The 12,266-nt window shown below is 40.3% G+C and overlaps 1 protein-coding gene across 1 annotated transcript in view; it reads right to left on the bottom strand.

The window, feature by feature from the left end:
- adamts3 (ADAM metallopeptidase with thrombospondin type 1 motif, 3) overlaps nucleotides 1-12,266 on the bottom strand; it is a 209,088-nt gene that overhangs the window by 64,631 nt on the left and 132,191 nt on the right. Inside the window, exons 9-10 of the mRNA XM_084055325.1 lie at nucleotides 6,892-7,035; nucleotides 3,841-3,973 (exon numbers count right to left, since the gene is read on the bottom strand). Coding sequence (XP_083911451.1) covers nucleotides 3,841-3,973; nucleotides 6,892-7,035 — 277 coding nt within the window. The remainder of the gene's footprint in view (nucleotides 1-3,840; nucleotides 3,974-6,891; nucleotides 7,036-12,266) is intronic.

Genomic DNA, 12,266 nt, shown 5'->3' with positions numbered 1-12,266 from the left:
ATACAAATTTAGAACATCAAAATGCTTGAGAACCACTCGAATACACTAACCAGAAACATGAACATCTACTGTAGCTAAAATGTTAAAAAGGACTAACCACTTGAACCCTCAGAACGTAGATTGTCTATTTGTAGTTAATTATCTTCCAAAGCCAACACAAATCATTTCAAAGACAGTTCTACAGGGCCTGGCCCTGTTCTAAATAAGTTACCACCACATTTTGTGTATTGCTGTGAGTCGTTGGGAGATATTTATTTTATTATATTACATTCTTTTTTAGCTTTTATTTCTCATGTATTGATCAATCCCTTTGTTGAAATTGTCTATTCATTTGACCATTTCTTTCTCTTTTCTTTTATAAAAAAATAGTAATGCAACAAAAAAAAACACTGTCTGACAGTATTGTGAGGTGTATAAAAGTCACTGTTAGGCTTTTATGCATACAAAGTATGGCATTTATCATCAATCATTATTAAGAAAGAAAATTGCAATGTAAATGTATGACAAACTTTATGACAATGCTGTGAATTGTATAACGTTTCTACCACAAAGGGTTGTCAGATGAGCTTTGGAAGATGACAGATGCTTTTATGTTATTTTCTTTCACACTTTCACACACTTATGCACAGAAGATCCATGTACTGTAATTTAATCACATACATAAACGTACTTGCCTTGTTGTTTTTACACTAATGATACAGTGTAAGAACAAGAGAGATTGGGGGATAGAAGGTTTTCTTTGACTCGAACCTAGTAATCATAGGGGGCGGAATTCATTACCATTTTGGGTCTATGACGGTGACAACTATGAATTGTTGTTCTATTCCTAGACCTGAAAACTCATGAGGGGCGAAAGACAATTAGCTCTGAAATCAAACCCCTGTTGGGGCGTCCGGAGCATGGTTTCATAATCTACCCTGGCAAAATGTATAGCAGCATAATGTATCAGAAGAGAACAGAGCAACTTTCACTTGTAGTTGAGTCATACTGTATGTGACCAGGAGTATCTATACTTTGACTCTAAGTACTGGGGGTTGAGTACTTGGCCACCACTGGCCACCATTAGAAAGAAGTAACTTGTTAACTATAGAAGAAAGGGAGTCTACTGCCGTGCCTCAGCCAAACGAGGCAAGCCAGGTGCGTCACAGGAGCAGGACCAATGAAATTGAAGAAGAGAACACACTGGAGCAGCTCGGACAATTAAAGCCTCTTTTATTAAAGTGCTTGTACAAATAGAGAATGACCGACATTTCGATGCACCTTCATAAAAGAGGCTTTAATTGTCCGAGCTGCTCCAGTGTGTTCTCTTCTTCAATAACCACTTAAACCCTCAAATCCACCAGGGGTATACAATTGATCCCCTCATCATTGCAGGTTGGAACCATAGACTGTAAAAGAATATGGACGAAAGGGTACCGTCACATGACCCATTGGTTTCTACAGACCCGTTTTGAAGCCACTTTTTTTGCGGCGGATTCAAATCCGCCATCTTGGAACTTCCAGCCCCCGAAAAGAAACCGGAAACTGGCTGCTATTGGCTGCAACTGCAGCGAGGGCGGGTCTACTAATGAAGGCTCTGTTCCATTCTGGTCAAACAGAGTCAGGGTGCTGATATTGTGCATGTTGGCTCACTAGAAACACTAGAGGGTCTCAAAGTGTGGTCCAGGGACCCTCATGGTTCCTTGAGGGGGTGTAACTCTGAGAGAGTACAAATTTGTACACTCTCAAAGTTATGGGGGTCCTTGAAATTAAAAAGTTTGAGAACCACTGTGCTACACTAAATGGAACAGATCCTTCATTAGTATCATTGGTAACACCTGTGAAGGAAGCAAGGAAGGGGCCCAATTTCTGTCCAATATGGTTGAACATGTTTACTAAGGTAATACAATCAAGTGTAAAGTCTGGCCAAAACCTTGTTCACTTGAATGGAGTGTAAACACTTCTGCAGCCAGCTAGGAGATGAAACAGCGACATCTAAAAATACATCATAAAAGATTCACTTCCTGGGCTTCAAATCCAGCGGAGCTTCCTTGCCACCTGGTTGGCACACAAACTTGTTTGGCCTCACAGATAAAATCGAAAAGCTGGATTAAGAAACTCTGGTTGTGGCACTCCAGGATAATCAGCAGAGATTTGGGGGCATTTGCTCTGTATCTGTCCATCTGTGGTCATCTATGTGACCACAGATGGACAGATAGTATACAGAGCAAATGCCCCCAAATCTCGGCTCACAGAACAGTTTTAGAGCCATTTCCCCGAAACTGGGAGCAGAGACAATTGGATCCGCAATCCTTTTGGTACGCGGTACGCAACAAGCCTGTCACTGTCTGAGCAGGAGGCGCTGATTGATCTTTCATATGGGATGAGTTATTGAAAGCAAATCTTCACTGGACAGCCCCTCGCAATGTACTGGATATCAATTCAGAACGAGTACCCAGAGTACTGTTACGCTGCGCTGAGAAAGCTTGTCCCCTTCTTGTGAGTCCGGCAATTCGGCATTGACATGAATTAAAAATAAATACTGATCTCGTCTGAGAGCGGATCTTGGACTCTTTCTCAGCTCAATGCAGCCACGTATCATGGATCTGCGTTCAGATGTAGAAAGAAACACATCCTTCTAATTATTTAGAGAATGCTAATTAAGTCCTTAAGTCAAGCAGTTGCCTCCTGGTCTGCTGTATGGAGGGTGACTAATCCTCCTTTCAGTCTTTGGAGGGCAAACTTCTCATTAAGTCTGTTTTTATTTGTTTTTGAAAAGCACCTGTGAAAACTTTACATTTTTTAATTAACCGCTTGAACTCCAGCATCTCTATTCTGGGGGCAACATTGGCCAGAAATAGCAGATCTACAAGCTCACAACGTGTCGCTTTGCGAAGCGTTGTGAGCTCGTAGATCAGTTATTTTTGACAAAGAGATTTGGTGTGGACGGAAAAAACGGTCCAACTACAGGTCTGTTTCACCACGACTAGAGGGTTTAAGTGGTTAAAGATTTTGGCAATATGCTTTGGTTTACAAATGTGTGTAAAGAAACACTTCCGTTGATATCATTCATTGATAAGATAGGCCCACAAATCAGCAGGAATTAGGGCTGTTTATAATAAATATTCATGTTCAAGGCCGACATTTTATTTTAAGACATTCTTTATTTCCACTATGAAATTGCAGTATAAATAAAGTGTGGGGTTGCCAAAATATTTCCCCCATAGAATAGGGTCATGGTATAAAAACAAGTTTGAGAACCCCTGCTCTACAACAAATCTCTTGCAGAAAATAGCTGATCTACAAGCTCATAATGTATCTGCCATTTTTGCAGAATGTTCACCTAATTTCGCCTATGACATCCCCATAATCGGGACGCTAGGTTTCTTGTTAAGAAAAGTAAATCAGTGAAAGAGAAAGGTGAAAGATACTTAGAGCACACACCACAGGAGGACATTCACATCTTGTTTGCTTTGTGTTTAGGCTGTTGGGAGGCAGAATATTCATCACCTTGCCATCTGCTCATCCATGCTGCTAAGTCAGCTAGCAGGTGTTATGGCTCTCATTTAGACTTGCTGGATCAGTGTCTAATTGGAGATTGACTTTTCCAAGCTGAAGTGTTATATTCTTCAGCATTGTCCTATTATTCATTTGATTTGATTCCATGTCTCAGCATTTCCAGGTATTTTCTCATCTTTCAACTGGAACAGCAAACAATCGCTTTTCTTAAGCCTCAAGAAATACCATAGTTGCTTCTTTTGCACTGCTCTTATTACAGCAACTGTCTGGGTCTCCCTGGAACAGAGCCCCTACACTATGTGTGTAGAATTTGATTTAATTGAGGCCGGCAGCAATACTCACTGAGGTGCAGATCTTATAGCCCACTCCAAAGTCAAATCGACACTGTTCGTCCATAGAATAGTTGATGCCAGGAAGTTCAGGGAGTTGAGGCCAGTCATGCTTGAAAGGGTCGTCCAGCAGGCAATCATAGGAGCTTTGAGAGAAAAGATAAAGCCAGAAGTAAACAGTTTGTCAGAAGAATTAACTGAAAGGTACATTGAGATGGAAATGGATTCCATCCATTTAAAAAAAGAAAGAAAATCTTTAGGGATGGTGCGTTATTTATTCAGGAGGGGGTCTAGTGCTGATGTGATTCCATTTTCGTTTTTTGTTCCTTGACCCCCCCACCTTGACTCTCTTGAGAGAAAGTTGAAGGTGACCAAACATATTTTCATGCTTCTCTCACAGAAGCCATTGTTCTCTTGTACTATATTTCTTATCCTGCACCTGTTAACACACAGAAGCATTCGTGCTGTCTCGCCTCTAACCATAAGTTTGATAATGTTTTCTGGTTCTAGAATGGATAGATTTCCTCTCTGTGCCAGAAACACTTAACAAAAGTTGGACTCGTTTTGACTTCAAACATGCAGGCACTGGATATAATTGAGAGCGTTTTTTTTTTTCACATTCATTGTCACAGCGTCGATAACACTTTGGGTGCGACTCTGCACCTGCCATTCTCTATCACACATTGATTGTTCGCAGCAAAATAGACAACTCTATCCCTGTGAACTCCACATGAGCCAATGCTAGATGAGGCACACGCCACACAGTGAACCTTTTCAATGCCACTGTAGTAAATCTCATAAATCTATGTATATTTACTCAAGTACTGTACGTACTTAAGTACAGTTTTGAGGTACTTTTGCCTTACTTGACTATAATTTCCATTTTCAAAACTTTATACTTCTACTCCACTACATCTCAATTTTACTTTTACTCTCATTAATGTATTAAGCCACTGCCGCTGTCGTGTACCTCTGTAAATACAAAGAAAACATTACTAACCATGGAACCTTGAACCATGCATGTTCATGAAATAGGAAAGAAAGAAAAATAACTACCTGTTCCAATGGATCTATACGGTATGGTTAAGGGCACCGTACCCTTTCATTTTGCCATTTTTGTGTAAGACTGTAAAAGTCGGGCTTGCCTTTTGTTACCAAAGTCTCATAGATAGCAGCGTGAATGACACCACCCAGCATCATCCATTATCTGATTGCTATCAAATGACCTTGACAATGAAGTCCATGGCGTTGCTTTATGAAACCTTCAGAGATGTCAAGATGACATTACTGATTGCTTTGTGAAACAGTAAGATATGAAAGATATTTTTTTACAAGTCATAGACACGTGTAACCACCAACTGACCACCGAACAGTGATGTCTGACCTGATGACGCTATAGAGGGGGAGTTTCTGCCAGATAACCATATTTGTATAAATATGCCTGTATTTTCTGTGTAGAATATTCTCATGGAATAAACTCATTATCATTTTTACGACATTAGAGCATTTCATGCTCTAATGCTTTTGGTTGGTTAACCCCTTTCAACCTGGCACACCAATTTTGGGCATGTCATTATAGACACAAATGTTCAAAGGTTTTCAAAAATAAAAAAATGATTTAGATCTTTTGTTTTCAAAGATCTTTCAACATTTTTCAAAGTACTGTGTAAGGTTGCGGTCACACCAAACTTATTTCTGCCTATGCGGCAGATTCTGCCAATGCTTTTCAATGGGAACGGAGTGGTTTGTTGCCATTCGTGTATGCTCCATTCCCATTGAAAAGCATTGGCAGAATCCGCCGCATATGACATTTTAAAGTTCGGTGTGACCGCACCCTAAGAAACTTAACTTAATATTAAGTCTTTAAATAATCAATAAAACCCACAGAGAGACGTAAAGTCTGACCAATAGCATTGATCTGTTAACCACTCTGTGCATACTCCCTATATACTCTATTTACCAGGGTCCCCCAAGGGTCTGTACTTGCTCCCCTCCTAAAATAGCTGATCTACAAGCTCGTTGCAACGCAATCCAGCTTGTAGATCGTCTATTATTGCCGAAAGTATGACAGTTATTACATGCCCAGAATAGGGATACAAAAAAAAAACATACAAGGCTTCCACTCAACAGTAACAAAATAGTACTTCTCTGAAACATTGATTTTCAACACACAGTCACAAAACCCCCTTCAAAGTCAATTATAGCGAGAGACTTGATAATGGGAGATCCAAGGCCCAGATAATACTGTGGTGATTAAACCCTGTGACTCTGGATCCACATGAAATCTGTCTCATTTCCTATAAAGCTTTACACAACTTTGCACTGTTTTATATCAGTGAGTTGCTGATCCGACAAAAAGAGAGCTGAGCCAGAAGGCAAAGCTCTTGATGTACCGATAAACATCTACGGTCATGAAATGTGGGTCATAACCACTTTACAAGATGGCAGATACAAGCGGACTAAATGAGTTTTCTCAGGCGGTTGGCTGGCATCTCCCTTCGGCATATAAGGGTAAGAAGTTCAGTCACCTGTGGGTGAGACTTGGTGGTGGTGGTGGAAAAAGTACTCTATTTTTTTACTTAAGTAAAAGTATCAATACTGCAATGTAGAAATACTCCGTCACAAGTAAAAGTCAGAAATTCTGAATTTACTTGAGTAAAAGTACAAAAGTATTGGTATCAAAATGTACTTAAAGTACCAAATTAGAAAGTAGGCCTACTCATTATGTAGAATGTCCCATTTCACAAGTTTTCAAATGTAAATCATAGCAGATCTATATTCTCACAACGCCTCGCGCTTGTAGATCGGCTATTTTTGGCAAAGAGTTTAAGGTGTAGAGGGAAAAAAGCAGCAAATGTTTATCTGAAACACAATTTTATATAATATAGAGGGGGTCCCTGCTTCATCTCTCTCTCAGCTAGGGGGTCCTTGGCCTGAAAACGTTGAAGACCCCTGGTATACAGATTAATGGAAATTCTGACAATGATGCAAAACATAATTGCGATTATCGCAAATAATCCTGAACTGTGACAGGTCTAAATGTGAAGGGACTGATCACACTCACTTGATGTATCTCTTGAGCTCCTGTCCGCTGCACATGGACCAGTGGTAGCGATGGAAGGCAGCCTGGACCAGAGGGGCCATGACGCTTCCCATAGCTGTCTCATCTCCACAGCGGTTCCCCTGTCCGTCATGCTCCATGCCCAGTCTGATCCCCAGAGGAAAAGACAAAAGAAAGCATCATGTCAGAATAAAACAAGAAGAAATCAACCCCATTTTGAAATGACAAAACATTAAATGGCTCTTATACACCACAAAGTGTTATCCAGAACCTTCCATAACCAGTGGTGTAAAGTAACTAAGTACATTTACTTAAGTACTGTACTTAAGTACAATTTTGAGGTATTTTTTTACTTAGTGGAGTATTTCCAATTTTCAATAGTTTTACTTCTACTCCACTACATCTCAGAGGAAATTATTGTACGTTTAATCCACTACAATAATTTGAAAACTTAAGTTACTAGTTAATTTTTATTTTTATTACTGACATACATTAACCACTTAATCTCTCTCTATATATATTGGCCATTTGAAAAGAGCAGATTTACAATCTCACAACGCGTCCCATCGCGATTGTAAATCTGCTATTTTCAAAAGATTTGTATACATTCTGAAAACTTGAACTTGAAATGGGACATTCTGCATAATGAGTACTTTTACTTTTCGTACTTTAAGTACATTTTGATGCCAATACTTTTGTACTTTTACTCAAGTAAATTTAGAATTCCGGACTTTTACTTGTAACAGAGCATTTCTACATTGCAGTATTGATACTTTTACAATTTTTTTGTACTTTTTCCACCACTGTCCATAACCTGAAACTCCTAAACATGTGAAGTTTTGTGATGTTTTTTGTTTTGTTTGTCCATTATAACCAGTCACCTGAAAGGGGAGCCATGTCATCCTATACTGTAATTGCACAAAGTCTCTGCGTACATATGTGCGTGTGTGTCACCAGGCGATCTCAAGAACACATGAACGATCGATTTCAAACTCAAAACCACTGCTTTTTTTTTAACCCATTAAGACCTGAGGCCGATTCTAAAAATGTTTTCTAAATCCTAACAGTTTTTTGAAAGAAAGGGGGAAAAAAAGTTTTCACGATTTTTCTAAAATAGCCCAAAGGAATCTAAAATGACACAGATGCGTTCCCAGTCTTAATGGGTTAAATTGTGAAAATAGACAATCTACACTCACTGTCCCTACATGCTATCTATAGCGAAAACCACAGCTAAGCGTACAGGTGGTGGTCAAAAGGTCAAAATCAGCGGAGAAAGAATACCCTGTTGCGCTCGACTAGTCAGGCACTGTGAAGATTGATTTTTTTGATATCCTAACCGTGAGATAGGGGGCAACAACCCCTGCCCTCTCTAACTCAATTGGAGTGGATCCAAGAGAAGTAGGGCCACAGGCCTTTACCAAGGATTTTGGTGATTTAATCTAGGGCACCAGGCACCGGCGGATAAATGACTGTCTGTCTCATAATAGATACCTTGAGGAACCACAGTCGATAGCTACCGCTGAGCAGCGTCAGCGGAGTCTCGCCATGCGATACGCCTGCTTGACTGCCAGGAACTCAATAACCTACAGTATACCAGAGGCAACAGCACTCCTGAGAGGAGACCAACACCAGCTCTTCTCTGCACCAGGCAGTGGATCCCTTGTATTGTGCTGTTCAGGGTTCGATTAGTAAAAAGTAGGAAGAACACTTACTATAAGCCCTATAGACCAATTATTTGTTTACAAACATTGAGACTGGACGCACAGGTGACTGTTTCATGTAACCAATTCCCAACAGATCCCCAAACCTGCTGTTTTGGGGTGTGCTGGTTTCAGTTCATTCAACCTCCTCTGTGTGTTGGCTAGTGGGGTGCGCCCTAGTGAGACATATACTTCATCGTGCAACGGTATTGCGCACCGGGAACAGCAGACATACAAGCTCACAACCGCGTCGCGGATGAGACCGCTGTGAGCTTGGAGGTCTGCTATTCTCGGCCGTTCTCTGCGCGCGACACCTTCACGGGACGGAGCATAAATTAGGCTTGACGGGCTGCAGCTGCGCGAGCAAGAGCAGGTTTTGGTGCTGCATACTGGGAGAAAAACAGCATCTGAAAGTTTGATGCATTTTAACATGTGAGGCTGTGACCACTTTTACTGTACATTGCACCTTATGAGCGGTGTTTTTTTTTTGCTGCCGACCTGCGCGCGCATACTGATTCTTATCAGTGTGACGTTGTCTGTTAAGGCATCTATATACTCTTTTGTACAAATCGCAAAAATAGGCATTCAACTGTAGAGCTGCAATTTTTGCTATTTTGGAATAAAAAGAAGGCATCTTTGACACATTTTGACAATTTGCCCAAAATACAGATACCAGGGTTTACATGGTTAACAATATCAAACATATCAGACAGTCTACATTTCCCAATAGGAAATGCATGTTTTTAATTCTGTCTGACCAGAGGCAGGGATAAGACATAAACCCTGATCAAAAGCAGTCATTAATTCCATTAATTAAAGTGCTGGTGTGAAGTGGGTATGAGCCCTCAGGTTCATGAGACATTTAGGGCAGAACTAACTTGTATAGGTGGATATATACGTATAAAAGAAAATGAGCCACTTTTGGATTTTGGTAATGCGATGATTTGACGCTGCAATCTGTAACTTTTATGTTCTACCCGGGATTCGAACCCAAGCTCAAAGCATGAAGCTTGGGGTTTCCTTATCTCGCCCTGGCAGCCGTGCCAGCCACGAACGCCACCACAGCCCCCTGTTAGTGTTCCCTCTGCAAGCGCTGTCTACTGCTGTGCTACTAAAGCCAGTTTGGGCAGAAGGATATATTGCACTTTTGAGCTTAATGCAATACCTCTTGTCAACCAGTAGTGGTCCTAACCGACCACAGGATATACATTACTCAATCAAAAAGACCAACTACAAAATAGCAGATCTACAAGCTTACAATATGTTGCGATGCGACGCATTGTGAGCTTGTAGATCTCCTATTTTCAAATGTTTTTTTTTAAACTTGAAATGGGACATTCTGCATAATAAGTACTTTAAATTTTGGTACTTTAAGTACATTTTTATGCCAACACTTTTGTACTTTTACTCAAGTAGATTTTGAATTCCGGACTTTTACTTGTAACAGAGTATTCCTACATTGTAGTATTGATACTTTTACTTAAGTACAAAACTTTAGTACTTTTACCACCACTGCTAAAAACTGTAAACAATAGCACGACTTGCTCCCTCCAAAGCTACAAACGGTGACAAGCTAGTTAGCTCGGAACTCGATAGAAAGTTTCCAAGCTTGCTGGCACTCCCTGCTTCCCTTATTTGCTGTCACAGCCTCTCATATTTGCTGTCTGCATGGTAGGACTCCAGTCCACTGTGTGGCCTGAGCAGCATCGTGTCTAATATAACCAGATGGCAGTCATGCTTTATTCACAGCCCACTGGCACACTGAACTACTGTACTTTGCTCAATACTTTCTCCCACACTTTACCAGTTGGGAAGCTGAAACATTTGACCCATTCAATCTGGGAACGCGTCTCTGTGTCATTTTTAGATGTCTTTGGCTATTCAAAAATAGCTACAAGCTCATAGCGGGGCACCTTGTAGCTATGAGCTTGTAAATCTGCTATTTTTTTCGAAATCGTACTTACTTACTTACAGCGTCACACACAAGCATCAAAACTAGCAGATACAGAAGCTCGAAATGCAGCACGAAGCATCGCGTTTTGAGCTTGTAGATCTGCTGCTTTTGCTATTTTTTAATTTGAATCCTGAAAAGTAACAGTTTTGGATATAATGATGATTCCACCCGACAGAGATGATAGATAGCAACATATAGCAAGATAGCAACATATTTTTCCCCCAGAAAACTTAAAACGTAGGATTAAGAAGGTGTTTTTAGAATGGGTCTCATCAGGTCTAAATGGGTTGATGTTACATTATCGTTAAAGTGCTTTGCCAATTATTTGTGCAAAACATGGCAGCAGCCATCAATCAGATTGTGTGTTGTGTGAAATGACATAATAATGTGTAACTCCCACTACAAACAACACAGTGGCTCCATTTACTTCACATTAACCCATTCAATCCGGGAGCGCATACTGTGTCATTTAAAACATTTTTTTTAGCTCTAACCATTATTTTATACTTTGGGCGATTCAAAAATAGCAGATCTACAAGCTCGTAGCTCGACACCGAGTGCCGCGCTACAAGCTTGTAGATCTGCAATTTTTTTGGGGGAAAAAACGTGAAAATGTGTGCAAATCTTTGAATATATATATTTTTTTAAAGCGAACATTTTAACTCAAATCTTTGCTTCTGGAGATTCTACAAATGTTTTCTAAATCTTATTTGAAAAAAAAAACTGAAGTTGCTATAATGTCAGTGGTTCTCAAACTTTTTTTCATGATATCCGTGGACCGGCGGACCCCCCCCATCTAAAAAAAATGTTATTCCAGGGACCCTCCCAGAAGCAAAGATTTGAGTTAAAAATGTATATATATATATATATTCAAAGATTTGCACTTAATGTTCAAGATTTTTCAAAAACAGCAGATCTTCAAGCTCATAGTGCGGCACTCAAGCTTGTTTATCTGCTATTTTTTGAATAGCCAAAGAAATCTAAAAATTGTATGCGTTCCCCGGTCTTAACCCTTAATGGGTTAAGAGCCATTCAGTGTGTGAGAAATGACAGATGGTGAGGAGACTATTCACTCAGCATGTTGTTTATATGGCTACTCAATCTGTCTGTGTGTATGTGTGTGTATGTGTGTGTGTACTTGTATTCCTATGCTTACTTGTGAGTGCCAAATGCCCAAGCGCCCACAAGTATGGTAGAATTAGAGACATTTGTGAGGGCCGTTTTCCTTGTCTTCAGAAGAGAAATGGCTGTTTTTAAAAAGATTTAGAGATTTACAAGTAGGCTTATAATTAGGAAAGGATTGTGGGTGCGGTTAGTATTAAACACTTAGGTTAGGTTTAGGGCTTGGGGATTGAGTTAGGCTTCATTTATACTTAGTTACTTGCCAGTGTTGTGGACCGAAATGAGCAGATCTACAGTACAAGCTACGCACTTGTAAAAATCACCTTCCTAAAATGTTGATGTCCTCACAAGTATAATAAAAAAAACGTGTGTGTGTGTGTGTGTGTGTGTGTGTGTGTGTGTGTGTGTGTGTGTGTGTGTGTGTGTGTGTGTGTGTGTGTGTGTGTGTGTGTGTGTGTGTGTGTGTGTGTGTGTGTGTGTGTGTGTGTGTGCGTGCGTGCGCGTGTGTATGCGCACACATATAATACAAACGTGTGTGTGTGTGTGTGTGTGTGTGTGTGTGTGTGTGTGTGTGTGTGTGTGTGTGTGTGTGTGCGTACATG

The sequence above is a fragment of the Gymnoscopelus microlampas genome, assembly GCF_963454915.1.
Source record: "Gymnoscopelus microlampas genome assembly, chromosome: 4".
Classification (NCBI taxonomy): Eukaryota; Metazoa; Chordata; class Actinopteri; order Myctophiformes; family Myctophidae; genus Gymnoscopelus; species Gymnoscopelus microlampas.
This window is presented reverse-complemented; position numbering and strand designations above follow the sequence as displayed.